Source organism: Xenopus laevis, chromosome 3L (assembly GCF_017654675.1).
Source record: "Xenopus laevis strain J_2021 chromosome 3L, Xenopus_laevis_v10.1, whole genome shotgun sequence".
Lineage (NCBI taxonomy): Eukaryota > Metazoa > Chordata > Amphibia > Anura > Pipidae > Xenopus > Xenopus laevis.
In genome coordinates, this window is record NC_054375.1 from 96,895,528 (window position 1) to 96,911,826 (window position 16,299).

General features: G+C 41.0%; 1 protein-coding gene and 1 pseudogene across 7 annotated transcripts in view; both read left to right on the forward strand.

The window, feature by feature from the left end:
* Window positions 1-577: 577 nt before the first annotated feature.
* On the forward strand, window positions 578-649 carry LOC121401742 (annotated as a pseudogene).
* A 1,636-nt stretch (window positions 650-2,285) lies between these two features.
* herc1.L (HECT and RLD domain containing E3 ubiquitin protein ligase family member 1 L homeolog) overlaps window positions 2,286-16,299 on the forward strand; it is a 135,747-nt gene continuing 121,733 nt past the window's right edge. For 4 of the 7 annotated variants that reach the window (XM_041586656.1, XM_041586660.1, XM_041586659.1 and 1 more), the window contains exons 1-3: window positions 2,286-2,556; window positions 12,713-12,818; window positions 14,139-15,093. In XM_041586656.1, coding sequence (XP_041442590.1) covers window positions 14,164-15,093 — 930 coding nt within the window. In that variant the 5' untranslated portion in view covers window positions 2,286-2,556; window positions 12,713-12,818; window positions 14,139-14,163. The remainder of the gene's footprint in view (window positions 2,557-12,712; window positions 12,819-14,138; window positions 15,094-16,299) is intronic. The other 3 variants (XM_041586657.1, XM_041586661.1, XM_041586658.1) reach the window with 3 other exon arrangements.

Here is a 16,299-nt window from a genome sequence, read left to right on the forward strand (position 1 = left end):
TTCATGAAGAAACATCTATGCATATCTTCTGGGATTGCAGATTTACACAGGTCCTGCTTGATGCCCTGGAACAAGAGCTCAGAGACTGTGTGCCAAGAAATCTCCTTACACACCACGCGGTGTTGTACGGACTGTTTCAGGGCACTCACACGGAAGGGGCAATTCAGGAAGCCTGGCGCCTTATGAACTGTGTTAAGGACGTTTTGTGGTTTTCTAGGAATCGCCTCATCCTTCGGAGAGAGAGGACAAGCATTCAAGACTGCCGCAGGCTGATCCACAGTCTGCTGCACGACTACAACATCCGCGACAGCCTTGAAGAAGAAGAGGACTAAACCCTCTCTCCTTCCCCCTTATCCTCCCCTCACTGTCTGTTTAAGTGGAAAATAAAGCTTCGGGCAAATTCAAATTCCACTATCCCCTCCCTAATCCACCCCCCACCCACTCCCCCTCACCCCCGTTGCTTTATCTGATATACAGTATTGTACCACGAAACAGAACTGAAACGGTAAATGTTTGTTTTTTATATATTATATTATATATATAATAAAGTATATTTTTCAATAAAAAAAAAAATTGGCTCGCTTCTCGGCCTTTTGGCTAAGATCAAGTGTAGTACCTGTTGGTGATGCAGGGAAACACTTGATCCTCTGGCCAAGAGGCTGGCTTGTAATTTGGAGCTCGAGCTATGCGTCCCAGGCCTTGCACACCTGGGGTGCCTGAAAACCACAGCTGGTCACTGCGGAATTGGCACTTTAACGCACTCTTGCACTTTAATTACTTGCACTTTGCTCTTTAGCCCCGTGCCTTTTGGCTGGGAGCTAAGACAATTTTTATATTCCGGCCGAAAGGCTGGGGCAGCACACTGCCTAAAAACTTATTAATTTTCCCACCCCTTATTTATTTTTTATATAGCACTTTTTTTTGGATGGGCGCAATACCTCCGGGTTTGTACTCGTCTAGGGGGTAGATGTGTGGCCATCTGGTTCCTTCTCCCCCTGAACATTGGCCCACGATGGGCGCACACGGACCTCTTCGGAGGTCAATTGTTCCTTTCCCTTCTGGGATCGGAGAAAGGAGTCCCCCTAGCTTTGCGGCGAAGGGGATCTGAAGACCCTTGCCCCCTGCCTGTGCCTTTTGGCCGGGGGGTCGGGGATAAAGGGCTCCACCCTAGCTTCGGCGACGGTGGTGCTGAAGACCGTTTTATCTGTGCACCTTTTGGGCCTGATAATCTGGAGTTTTAACGGGGACTTGTCTTTTTTAAGACTGTCCCAACGCACCTGGGTTCACTGTGTGAGCACTTTGTGTGACACTAGCACGGGTGAAACGAAGCACGCTCGAGCTTCAATAAAAATTGGCTCTGCTGCTCTCAGCCTGTGTATTTTCTGAATCCCCCTGAAGCTGTATTGACAATCACAGCGTACACCGGCTTGTAGATACAAGAAGCGGAGGTAGAAGCAGAGATCGGCCTGCAAATAGCTGCTTTTGTGTAAGTAGAAGAATGGAGAGCAGTGTATCGAAAGTTTTGTGTACCCAGGGCCTTACATTAATTTATAACAGGCTAATATAATGATTTAACAAACAAGGGTTGTGGAATAAACCTAGGATCTGAGTGCCCTGTTCACAAGAGCTTACCATCTAAAGGTATAAATTAAATCTATACCTCTTCACAATGTCACACTGTTAAAATCCCTTTTTGTTGAATTTCACCCACCTTGAGTGACATATGCCATTGCCAACAGCTTTAGGGTAGAAATACCACAGGCAGTGGTTTATATAACAGACTGGCAGCACAATCCTAGAGATGTTTATGTGATATCTTATGTGGAATGCTTAGGTTGTAAAGCTACTAAAGGTATCTCAATACTATTTTATTTCGATTTGATAAAGTGAAAACCGAGGAATTAATTGCTGAAATAGTGTGAACTTGTAAGGATGTACTTCAGAGCGTTCTTATTCGAGATCTCATAGCTATAACATGAACTAATAACAAAACTCCAGGTATCTACTTGTGATGTCCAAGTCAGGTAACGTCCCTATAGGTTACCACACTGGGATGCTGAACTCCTTTATGGGCCCAAACAAGTACGTTTAGGTAGTGTCAGTCAGTCAGTCAACTGGGGGTGAAGTTTGGGCTGAAAGCAAAATTGCCAATGTTAATTCAAGGCCCACAAGAGCGCGCCTACACCCGATAGCATCTCTCCTTCTAATAAACATTAGTTACTGCAGATCTATCCTCCGTCGGCTTGTTGTTTTAGGACGCTCCTCCCTTTCCTGGGTGTGTCCTCCAGTTCCCTCCCTTTCCTTTCTTCTGACAACTGAAGTCGTTTGTAGCTTAGACTCCCTGAGGCCTGACACAGCTCTTATGTAGAGTGACATATTAGCTTTACTTGCACCGTCACCGTGTATTAGGAAGATGTACGGTACGGGTAGCAGTGCGACACAAACAAGGTAACGCGTCCCAGACAGCCACGCCCACCGATTTGCTCTCACTGGAAGGCCTGACATTGCCGCTTCTAGTGCGGGAGCGGTCCCATCGGGAAGGAGCCAGCGCCTCAGGTAGCGGACACGGTGCATTCTCATGCATTGCTATCTATCTATCTATCTCCCATGCATTGCTATGTCCCTTGCTTCGTGATTGACGTGGCCATTTGTTGTTATGGTGAAAGCAGCGCTGCAGAACTGTCACTGGCTGTGCTGCGACACTGAGCTGTGCGATAAACTGTTGTGTGAGTGTGTCAGCTTGGCTGCTGTGTTACTGATCTGTGTGTAGTGGGGCTGTGTGTGTATGACGTGTGTACGCCGGCTGTACTGCAGTCATTTGTGGGCAGGGTTACCCTCTGAACCTTTTCACACTAGACAAAGGCATGGGTAACCATCACTTATTGCTAGCCTTTATTTCTGTGCTGCCAACAAACAATTCAGGCCTCTACCATGGCCTTCTCTAATGACATTCTCTCACCCTGTCATGCACACACTAGGGTCAGTTTCATCAGCAGTGTGTGTATTTAGGGAGTGTGGGCTGTTATTTATGGGTGATGTGTTTGTGTTCCCCACAGGTGTGGGTAAATAGCCTTCCTTCCTCTAGATGATGTCAAACTACAACATTCAGCATCCCAGCGATAGCAGAAGATTGGTCATTGCCCGACAGCAACTGAAACTCAACAGTGCTGTGTAATATCAAATATTGCATATATAAATGTTTCTTTAATCGGTGCTACAGGCTCTTGTTTCCCCATAGAAAAGATTAAGAGTGAACTGTTTATGGTGAGGGCTGTGAGGTTGGGGTGATGTTCAGGGGTGCTGTTCAGGGGTGCTGCTTCCATGTGGCAGGTTCAGAAACTGGTCTCAGGTGCCAGCGGATTACAAGGTACCAGTGGAGGCAAAAAGCTACTTCTGGTAAATTAAAGAACCGAAATTACAATTTCTAAAGAAGAACTAAACCCCCCTTTAGCTAAAAGCCCCAACTGGCCCCCCTCCCTGCCTCCCCCCTGAACAGTGTTACCCCTGAATTGTGTCCAGTCTAAAAATATTGACTGCATGTGCAGGGGTCTTCTTCCCTTCTGCAATTTCTGTTATTTTTGGCACATGCGCAGTTGTCACGAACTGGAAGATTGTTTCAACTGCACATGTGCCAATTCGCCACTCACTTTACAAAGAATACGGAAGCGATGTAGGTGGAGCCTGTGAGCTCCGCTGTGCTGACTCGTCATGTGTGGTCAGTATTTCAAGAAGGGACACAAGTCAGGGGTAACACTGTGAAGGGGGAGGCAGGGAGGGGGCCAGTGGGGACTTTTGCCTAAAGGGGCATTTAGTTCTCCTTTAAATTGGAGTTTTAGAACTTCTTTCGCAGAGACCGCAGTAGAGATCCAGCCTGCCCTCCATACATGCTTCGATGCAAAAAAGCAAACCAGGAGCATGGCATTGAGTAGGTGCTGAGTCTTGAAAAGCCCATGGTATGTTGTGATGGCAGATTATATTAATGCCATTACGAGTGAAATGGATGATTTCTTGAACAAGCATAATATTGTTCAAGAGTGATTTTAAGATCTACAGTAAGTTAGTGTAGATATTGACTAGACAAATGAAGGTGTGATGTCCCAATGCCAATAGCAGTTGGCTGGATGTAGTCACTCTGAAATCTAAGTCTAATTCTGGCCATAGATGTTGAGATTTTTTTTCAAAGATCAGATCCTCATCGTGAGACCACGATCTTCTTGGAACGATCGTACGAATTTACCATCAACTAAAAAGACCAATTTGCCAGGAAAACAAAGGGGAGCTGCCTGCTTGGCCCTGCAAACATAGATAGATTGTACTGGGACTGACAAAGATTTTTTGACCTGGCCGATCAATTTCCTGACAGTTGTCAGATGTTCGATCGTTTGAATCCCACTAACCGCATGATAATTTAGAAGGATTGGTTGGACTTCCCTAAAATCGGTCGTTCGGCAAGAAGAATCGTTGCATCTATGGGGAGCTTAAGTTTGTGCATCTTGTATGCTGCAGATTTAGTCAGATGGTTTGTTAGGCCAGTTAATCCCATTCCCTTTTATCGTTGTGGCACTGTACATGAGGTAAAGCGGTATACTTGTTGTTGACCTGTAACCTGTATTGTTTTGGTTTTTTTTGTAAGCGCATAACATGCATTGTCTTGTGTTTTCTTGGCTTTAAAAAATATATTACTATTGCATGAATAATTTTATTTCTATTTAGTCATACAAAAATACATATGGCACTATGGGGAGGTGCACTTTTCTATTTATTGATGAGTTTTTCTTGGGCTCCTTTTACACGAACACTCTCTGACATTGCCCTCTAATTTTTCTTCAGGGGTCTGATTTGCGTTTATTACAATCATAGCTTGTTATGGGAATTTTAATCGCTTGATAAAAGTCTGGATTGTGTTAGTGTTCAAGTGTGATCACAGTTTGTATCTGTGTCTGTGCTTAAATGTGATTGCATAGTGTGCAGTTAGTAATCCAGTTCCTATTGGTACAATACTAGTGTGTTCTGATTAGTGTGAGTGGCACATGATTAGCTATGCAGATTTGATTCTGATCTGGCTCACACGTGACAAAGGCTACATGAATATGGTGTTACTATTTGATTTGTCTTGTGTCACACCTTATATGGGCAGCAAGCAGGATAGGGCACCTCCATACTGTATAATTACATCTACAGCAAAAAGTCCTCAATGTGACATCAATAGAAATACTAAGAATTGCCTTAGGGCTTTCTGAGCTTTAAAAACATTTTATAGTTGCAGACATAGTTTGTTTGCACTCATCTAGAGGATATCTGTAATGGACATTAAGATGTTTTGTATTATGCCCACCCCTTTAATAAGAACAGGGATTTTATTCTATAAATCAGCCCTACTCTGACCAGTATCAGCATTTCTCTATGAATTTTATAGACCGGATGCTAGACAAATATGTTGAAATCCACCTGTATCTGCCCGATTTGGCCACCCACACCCTGGCTAAATTCTGCTGATCCGATCATTGGCCTTACAGCAGGCCTAAGACCGGCGAGACAAGAACTGCCTCAGCAGACTAATGTGGTTAAAATAGAAGGAATTTCACTAGCACACAGGTTAAATCCAAGCAGGGACAAGCCCTTGCTAATTTTATTTTGCGAAGTTTCCGAGGCCTCCTTCACCGAGCACCAGGTGTATTCATATTACGGAGAGCCAGGGTGTGCAAGTGTGGTAACTTCCCAGTATTAATATGCTTTAAAACCTGCTAATAGATTTGCTCTCCCTGATAGTTGGCCAGACATTGCTCAGATAGACCCATTATACATGCAGACAAGATTAACATGCACACCTAAATGTTTGCCTTTTTTTAATTGACACTACTTGGATCTCCTGACCAAAGGTTCATATATACAGTCTATAAATATGAATGTACTTTTATTATTATTATTATTATTATTATTATTATTAACATGTATTTATATAGCGCCAACATATTGCGTAGCACTGTAAAGTAACTGTGATTATACAACTACATCACATGAATTACATACATAGAATATATGGAGTAACAAACATCACAATCAATACAGGTACAAAGAGGTGAGGAAGGCCCTATGCATAGGCATACAGTCTAAAGGGAAGGGAGTAATACACAAGGTGTGGGAGTGGGCAAGATCGAAGTAAGTGGGTGAGAAATGTGGTGTTGTATGTGGTGTTGCGTTTGGTAGTTAAGCAGAGTGAGGGTAGGCTTCTCGAAAGAAGTGCGTTTTCAGAGATTTTTTGAAAGCAGAAAGGTTGGGAGAAAGTCGGACAGATCGTGGGAGAGCGTTCCAGAGGAGGGGTGCAGCCCTTGCAAAGTCTTGAATGCGAGCATGTGAGGAGGTAATGAGAGAAGAGTTGATTAGCAGGTCAGTAGAGGAGCGTAGTAAGCGAGTGGGTGTATAGAGATGAGTTCAGAGATGTAGGGTGGAGCAGAGTTGTGAAGTGCTTTGAAAGTCACTTGTGGCATATCCCATGGTGGAACACGGGTGCACAAAATATTGACAAAGCGAAGAAGATTGAAAAGTGTTTTGTGTGAGCATTACCTTATAACAGTGATTCTTAACTGATGAGGCCAATCTCACTTGTGAGACATTCTTGCAGGGCTTGTAAGGCTTATGTGTTTTATGCTCACTCTACATGGTGATTGCAAATACAAAAGGAAAGTATTGCTGATATTGAAATCAGTACTGAATTCCACAACTAGTGCTAATCTCTGTAGACTGACTAGGAGTGCACTTTATGGAGCAGAGGTTGACCCAAAAGTGCCTGCTTCTGTGTTTTCGGGCCAGCATCTGCTTCACTTGCCTGCACACTAGTGGAAGCTGTACTTCCCAGTGCAGATCAATGAAGTTGGGGAAGGGAACAGATCTGCTTCTTTCAGTCTGCAAAAAAACACTGCCTGAGAGCACACAAGAGTTCTCTGTGTGCCTTAAAGTGCCAGTCCTATATAAAGCCTTCCTGAATTCTCCTGTTTATCTATGTGAATAAGTTATCTGTCTTTTCCCTGACCCCATCAAAGCTGCCTAAACTAAAGGTTTGGCGACAGCAGATCTTTCACCAGTATTCAAACCTTGATGTGGAAAATATCGGGCTTTTCGGAATGTTTGCCCTTTGGTTCAACGATCCCACCATAATTGCTGCTATGTTAGTGGTCAGTTTGAGGACTGCATAAACAAGCAAATGCGGACCTTGACCCAATGGGAAAATATATATATTTTAATCTGTTAGTATCCCTGGAAAGGCTTCCCTCTTGAACTGCACCCTCTTTAACAGTGCCCTGTTTGGTTTTAGCAAATTGATCCTTTAGTCATTGCAGTTACACAGGGGAGTGGATCTGACCTGAGTCCCTATTATTGCTCTCGCAAGTAGAGAATCTGTTTTCCAGACAAAGCTTGTTTTCCATAACATGGATCAATATGTTTTATTGTTCACAATACAACTTGTACAATTTTTAAGAAAGAAAAATATGGATGTATGCAGCTTAGATGCAATCTTGTTTCCAAGTTCAAGCTCCTCTCTTATTAGCATTACAAACAATTATTGGCTTAAAAATGACTGCAGATAGGAAATCCCATACCTCTACGCACTTCTACTGCATGCTTCTGCTCTTAATGTACACTGTCTGCTCTTACCTGATCAAAAGACACATCAGCAATACCAAATAGCTCTTTGTCGGTGGTACCTTACAGAAGGAGTTCAAAGGTGGCACCCATTAGCTCCTCTATGCTACTCTGCATAAATAATTGAGCATGATATTCAGGAATATTGTGCTATGTGGGGAAGGAAGGGAGGGGAACTATTTATGGTAGTAGATTGGGCTTTTCTGATTAGCGGGGTTTAGTTCTCCTTTAATGATCACAAGTTAATATGTTTGCCCTTCAGGACTGTAGATAACAACTGTATGTTTATACACCTGGCAATAAGTGCATCTGGCTTTAAATACAGATGCTCAGTTTCACTTATGCTGTTCTGCTTTTTTTTTTTGTGTTTATATTTGATTTTCTGTTTCCGTCGAAGCTTAACTATGCGTGGCAGTTGAATGACTAATACAGTTAAAATATAAGGATACACATCTCAAGCTTTCCTTGATACACCTGAATTTAAGTCTAAGCCTAGAGCAGAAAAACTTCCAAGGCAAACTTGCAGTGTATCAGTCTTACCTTCTGGTGGTTTAATGGAGGAAGATCAGCACTTTAATATTTATTACTGTCTTGGTCGGCTCATTGTCACAGGATGGACACTTGCAGAGATATGCAGCTGTGATGACGAGTGTCTGTTCTTGACTAAATACCTTTATTGCTGATAAGGTTTATGAGGTTATGGAGATTAGTAGCTGGTTAAAAGTAGGAGTCATTATTTTTTGTAACATGCTGCCTAATTTAAGGATGTATATTTTAAGCCAACTAAATGCAGCAGATATCAATATCCGCATGCCATACAGGTCCCATTTAGAAGCAATAAAGCAGTTGGGTCTGAATCACCAATTTGAGAATTTTTAGCAATTGTTAAAATTTATCTTCAATAATCCACATTCAGAGTGGCAGCCTAGAGGACTTTATAGGAGATTTCTAGGCTATGTCTGTGCAGGGCCAGAATCAGAAATCACAGGCCACCCCACTAAGTAGAATAATGTTAAATGTAATATTTAAATAAGGCATGTCTGCCTCATCCCACCTAAAAGTGCACACGCACAGTTTGGGACTATAGAGTCTTTTCAGACCCCATTGCACTGGGGACCTGATTTGAATTCTACTTGTTCCCCCATCATGGCAACCCTGTGGTTGCACATTTCTGTTTTCCAGATTATTTAATTACTAAATTGTTGTACAACTAAGGTTTCTTCTTTAGGCATGGTATAATACAATACATGTTTCTGGAAGTTGTGTCAAATCTTTTCTGGTCTAGCTGACTGCGTCTTGGTATTAACAGAACCCTTGAAGGGAATGGCAACCTAAAAACACAATTCTAAGCAACTTTGCAATACACAATTGATATGGTTTTTAAGTTATTTGTATATGTGTTGTTACTGAAAGCAGGGTTTGTCGGTCCCTTTCTATTCTCTGTCCTAGTGGTTCTGTTGATACAATGTAAGACAAGGCAGCTGACTAACAGAACTGTCTTTGCTGGGGAACAAAGACTTTTGCAACAGTTTTTACAAAGTAACAACAAGGAGTTAAGCAAATGCTGTTTTCAATAGCAATTGTTTTTATAAATAACTTTAATATACGTACTGAAACTTTTTAATAATCATTTATTGGAAAGTTTCTTAGAATAATGTTTAATTTTATTAGGCAAATTTTTATTTTGTGATTGACTTGCCCTTAAATTTTCCCTTCCATACTTCCACTACAGTACCGTTCCAATTCAGTTTTCCTCTTTCCGCAATAGTACTGATTTTTAGATCTGTGGATATCTTTTATATAATTTTCCTGATATTTAAGAAGTTGAACTACTTTAGCTTGCAGATCCTTTTTTTTTTTTGCTTTTCTCCATTCTTCAATCAAGTCAGTGCAGCCCCAGGTGCAATACATAAGGGTTTCTCAAAAGCAAAGAAACTCATTCTATATTTATATATAGACATTAATTACAGGCAAGCATTAGACGCACTGAATTCTTTTCAATGGGGCTGTACTCACACAGACGCATGTAAGCGCCGAACGCAGGTTGGGACGCAGCATGTTGCATTTTTCCTGCCTTCGGCACTTACATGCGTCTGTGTGAGTACAGCCCCATTGAAAAGAATTCAGTGTGTCTACTCCTGAAAGCATGAAACCGGAACGCAGGGGAGCGCAGCTAAAAACGCTCGTCTGTAAGAGCCCTAACTCTTCATTGCCATCTCAGGCTTTCCTGTGTTCCATGGCTCCGGGCCCACAGGATACCTTTTGCTCATTAAGGTGTATGTAAGTACAGAACGCAGGTGGAACACATCAAGTTACTCAAATTCCATCAGGAAGCATTTTCCTGCGGTCCCATGCAGTGGAAAACATGAAGGACTGACTGCAGGCTGATATGGGAACAGATGCCCATGTAAAAGGGCTTCAAAAGGCACATACAATTCTGTGATGAGAAAAAGCTTTACCTGACCAATATCTCAAAATAAAATTTTGTTTTGCAGGATCACTCCTATTTTCCAAAAATGGCTAACATTTTAAAAAATTTGCTTGGGCTATGTAAACGTATAAACATAACTGTATATGGAACAATGTAACGCGTGTTATTAAATATTCGTATGTTAGAAGTCTTATTGGAGTTTCATGAGTATATAAAGGCATGAGGCTAAACTCTGGGATAGCAAACAAATATACCTATTACAGAATGCAGTCATGTTTATAAAGTGGCACAAATAAACCTCAAAGACTTCAATAAACCATTTGTAAGATATCAGAGAACATTGCCATGTTTTTTTCACAAAATGCAACAGTCCTTTAGTATAGGTACTGCTAAATATCATTATTGAACCTTAAATATATTGTGTGGTTGACAATGTAAGTCCACCTTCATACAAAAGTTGCTTTAGTAATCAATGGTTATTGTGGGCTTAAAGGAAAACTACACCCCCAAACAATTTCACACAAGAGATAATATAAATTATCTCTTGGTGAAATATTCATTCTGGGGGTATATTTTTCCTTTAAAGGAAAACTATGCCCTCAAACAATATAAAACAGCTCATGTAAAGCCCTGCTTCATGTAAATAAAAAAAAATAAATAAGGGCAGCTCCCTAGGATCTTATTATTCACGGTGCACACAAACATACCAAACAAACTATACTTGTTAGGTCAAAAATGAGTGGTGTGTGCAATTTGTCAGAACATAGCTGTTACCTCTATTATACAGGTATAGCATCCACTACCTGGAAACGCCTTATCCAGAAAGCTCAGAATTATGGAAAGGCTGTCTCCCATAAACTTCATTATAATCAAATAATCCAAATTTTTAAAAATGTTTTCCTTTTTCTCTGTAGTAATAAAACAGGACCCTGTACTTGATCCAAATTAAGATACAATTAATTCCTATAGGAAGCAAAATCAGTTTATTGGGTTTATTTAATGTTTACATGATTTTCTAGTAGACTTTTTAGGTATGAAGATCCAACCGTTCTGGATAACGGGTCCCATACCTTTACTGGAATTTTGCTTAAAATACATCAGAATATTGTGCATTGCATTGAGCGAACTGTTCAATCTGTTCATCCTTTGTTGCATACAGCTGATCATCCTTTGTACTCCATTCAGCCAGTGGCTCAGGCTTTTTTTCATGTAATTTACACTGGACAATGCATATTGGTTTTAAAACAAATTTGAGCTGATCAGCAGTGTTCTCTAGCAAGGTCGCGGTAGTCCATGAAAGGCTCTGTTCAGTCCACATTAATAAATAAACAAGGAGGTTAAAATAACTGTTCAGCCCACACAAAATAATTTGTTCAGCCCACACCAAATGCAACACTGCTTGTTTGACACAAGCATCTTCTAACAAAAAACCCTGTTTTAGAATTAGAAGACTCAATTCATTTAGTATCACTTGTCTTTGCAGATGTATTTTTTTAACCTAATTATAATCTAACATAACTTCATGTTTTAAAGATAATTCTTTTAAGATGTTTTTAAATGTTTAATCTTTATACCAAAAAGGGGTTTAGATGGGGTCAGTGACCCCCATTGGAAAGCTGGAAAGAGTAAAAAAAAAAACTACCGTATCACAAATAAACAATGAAGACCAATTGAAAGATTGATTAAAATAGGCCTTTCTATAACATGCCAAAAGTTAACTTAAAGGTGAACCACCCGTTTAAATGAAGGTTGCAAACCCAGAATTGATTGCAAAACAGTTGTATTGTGTCTGGCATTGTACAGGTAATGTAAAGGCAAAAATAAAATCCCATTTTTACTTTCTTCATTGAAAAAGAAACCTATCCCCAATATACTTCAATGAAAAAATCAGTATTTTTATGAGAAACCCGATTGTATGCGAAATTCCCCCTTCGCTTGACTTGTTCTGACTTCTGCGGATACAAATTTCTAGCACCGGCTGCTCTTCAGGGAAACAATCAGAAAGGCCAGAGTGGTTGGTAACAAAGGTGTAGGGGTTGATTGGCATAGAGATTAGCTAAGGCTAGCCAGGTTATGCAAACAAAACATAAAATAGCCTTGCTTAATGCTTCCCTGCCCTTCGAAAGTACAATTGTTTTCCTGTAGAGCAGCTAGGGACTAACTAAAGTTTCCAATATGCAGCAGTCAGATTAAGTAAAAGGAAGGGGGACATTTCACTGCATACCATCAGGTTTCTTATGAAAATGGTACAATTTAGATTAAAGTATATTTCATTTTCATCAAAGAAAGTAAAAATGGGATTTTATTTATTTTTTTGTCTTTACTTCCCAGTTAAAACAATGAAGTTTTATTTGCTGCCTGAGTTTTGTTGCATCTACAAATGCCAGAAAATACCCTGCCATAGACACTACTGAGAACGGTCTCTGCTAAAACACTTTGAGACTATTGCTTGAAGGTGTTTGCATGTGCACTTTCAAGTAAGTGTCATAACAAGAAAAGGGGGTGATTTTGCATATTTTGATTCCTCCTTTTGAGCTGTTAAATGAGAGCCTATGTGCCCATTGCCATTTGACAAACCTGTATTTCTAATAGATTTAGAAGTTTTGTCTGGTAGTGTAATTTTGTATCCCTTCTCCCCAGACAGCAATTTCTTAGGCTGCTGAAAATCTATATCTGGAGTACTAACAGGATGCATGTGGCTACTGAGCTGTGCTGAGCTATAACAGAAGTCCTCATATTGTGAAAGGTATGATTTAAGATATTCTTTGTAGAGTACAGGTATTGGATCTGATATCTGGAAACCCATTTTCCAGAAAGCTCCAAATTACAGAAAGGCTGTCTCCCATAGACTCCATTTTATCCAAATAATCCAATTTTTTTTTTAAAAATGATTTCCTTTTTCTCTGTAGTAATAAAACAGTATTATTATTATTAACATGTATTTATATAGCGCCAACATATTGAGTAGCACTGTAAAGTAAATGTGTAAATTATATACATAGAACATATGGAGTTACATACATCACAATCAATACCGGTACAAAAGGTGAGGAAGGCCCTATGCGAAAGAGCATACACTCTAAAGGGAAGGACCCAGCCAGGACCACCATCAGAAATCGCAGGGCCCCATACAACAAAATTTCCTGGGCCCCCTGGGCTGCACCCACCGCAAGCCCCACCTACAGGTCCGCCCTCCCCACCCCACAGGTCTGCCCCCAACCACACAGTAAAAAAAACCAAAAAAATATTGGTGGCTAGGGTTCCCACATGTTAATAAAAAATAAAAAGATATTGGTGGTTAGGGCCCCCCATAAAAAAACATTTGTGGCCAGGGCCCCCCATTAAAAAATATTGGTGGCTAGGACCCCACATGAGAAAAAAAAATTGGTGGCCAGGGCCCACCCCCACATTATGAGAAAATTGGTGGCCAGGGCCCCTTAAACGTCCATGCCTTCCTGAAGTCAGCAGCTCTCCCGGGGGCCAGGCTAATCAAGTAAGCGTGGCGCGGCCCCCCTTACCCTCAGGGCCCTTTACAACTCTCCCCCCTGATGGCTGCCCTGGGTGCAGCCCTTGCAAAGTCTTGAATGCAAGCATGTGAGGCGGTAATGAGAGAAGAGTTGAGTAGCAGGTCAGTAGAGGAGCGTAGTAAGCGGTTGGGTGAGTATATAGAGATGAGTTCAGAGATGTAGGGTGGGGCAGAGTTATGAAGTACTTTGAATGGCAGGGTCATTCATTTGAATTTGATTCTGAAAGGTAGCGGAAGCCAGTGCGGGGATTGACAGAATGGCGTGGCAGAGGAGGAGCGGTTGCTGAGCAGTATCTTGTACTTTATCCAAACTAAGATGTAATTAATCCTTATTGGAAGCAAAACCAGCCTATTCGGTTTATTTAATGTTAACATGATTTTCTAGTAGACATAAGGTATGAAAATCCAAAGTACGTAAAGATCTGTTATCCGGAAAACCCCAGGTCCCAAGCATTCTAGATAACTGGTCCATTACCTGTACTAGAAATATAGATCCACACATTTTTCTCAGTTTAAATCAATCTGTTTTTCATTTTACAGTAAAACACATGGCAGTGCAGTAAAGATGGCTGGCATGATGCCCCCTGTGAAGCTAAAATGGCTAGAGCATTTGAACAGCTCCTGGATTACAGAGGACAGCGAATCCATTGCCACTCGGGAAGGAGTGTCACTCCTGTACGCCAAGTTGATAAGCAACAAAGAAGTTGTCCCGTTGCCCCAACAGGTCCTGTGCTTAAAGGGACCGCAGTTGCCAGACTTTGAGAGGGAATCTCTGTCATGTGATGAACAAGATCACTACCTGGATGCTCTGCTTAGCAGCCAGCTGGCCCTGGCTAAAGTGGTGTGTTCAGACTCACCTTTTGCTGGTGCTCTAAGAAAGAGACTCCTGGTTCTCCAAAGGGTCTTCTATGCACTTTCCAACAAATATCATGACAAGGGTAAAGTTAAGCAGCAACAGCATTCACCAGAGAACAGCTCAGGCTCAGCAGATACTTTATCGATTAGTGAGCGTCCCCGTTCAAGTACGGATGCCCTCATAGAGATGGGTGTGAGGACTGGCTTGAGCTTGCTCTTTGCATTATTAAGGCAGAGCTGGATGATGCCAGTTGCTGGACCTGGTTTAAGCCTTTGCAATGATGTCATCCAAACAGCTATTGATGTAGTAAACTCGCTTCCCCCGCTTTCCCTTGCCAATGAAAGCAAAATACCCCCAATGGGACTGGATTGCCTATCACAGGTTACCACCTTTCTTAAAGGGGTGACTGTTCTGAATTCTGGAGCGGACACTCTAGGTCGGCGACTGGCCTCTGAACTTCTCTTGGGTTTGGCCTCTCAGCGTGGCTCCCTCCGCTACCTCCTAGAATGGATCGAGATGGCACTAGCAGCTTCAGCCCTTGTTGGTGAGACTGATAAGAACAAGATCTTGACATCTCAGGAGGGTATGATAAGCTGTGACTGCTTCATGAGCATTCTCCAACAGATGAGGAGGTCTCTGGTAAGATCACTTTTAAAGGGGAATTTTGTAAAAGTAATTCTTATGAGAACTTTTGCAATTTACATTTTTTTTTTATACCAAAAAAGCAGATCGTGGCCCAGTTTGACCACTCATATGCTGGGTCAACAATCAGATCATCCAGTGGCACCTATTGAGACCCATTGGACATTGACCTCATCAGAGTGCTTGTATGGTCCTCATCCGACCAGATTGATCTATATGTGACCGATTCTCTGTCCTAAATCAGTCAGACAGACCCAGCAAATGAGTGGCCAGCATATGTATGGCCAGCTTTAAGCCACAGTTTCAGTCTAACCTTAGAATAAAAATAGGTGTAAAAACCCTCACTAGCATTTTTATAGACAACACTGAATAAAGTAAACTGACCTTTTTTTTTTTATAACAATGTATCTTCTTGCCAAATTACAATTTTTAACTCCTATTTGCAATTGTTCTCTAGTATTCGATTAAAGGGGAAAAATATACTCCCTTTTTGACATGAGCTACTTCAGTTGGGCTTAAACATCTAATTTTGCAAGCTCCATTATTCATGAATGCTTTGCAATTTTACCTGTTCCAAAATAGCCTTACAATGTGCATATGCAGTCCTCATCTGACCAGATTGATCAATATGTGGCCAATTTTGTGGCCTAAATCAGTCAGACAGGCCCATTAAGATTTACATAATTTTGAAAATATCTGGAAGATTTGTCTTTGAATTCTTTGTCCTGTAAAAGACAAAATCACAAAACTGTCTGTAAACTGGCTTGGGGGAATTTATATTTGTGAATAAGTGAGAATTAATTTACAGCTATTTCAGTGCCATCTTTAAAGTGCTTTCTTTTGCACTGACTTTCAAATGTATGTTCATAAAGGAAGTGAAAAGGGGAAAAGTTAATCTAGAAATAATGTTTGTATATTGTAGAGTAATTCTATGCATAAACAACATACAGTACAAAATATTGTAGAAATCAATGTGCTGAACATGCAATAGTTACCTTGTATCAGATGTCACCACAAACCATCATTCAGGATAAACGTCATTTATACAGGGGTATTGTATATAATTCAGCCTGGTATTTAATAAACGAAACAAACCTGTGCCAGCGAAAGCAGACATTAAATTGAAATTTTGGGCACTCCTGCCACATTTGTTATAGAGAAAGTGTGGAACAAATGGTAATACTACTTACTCTCTTTAAAAAT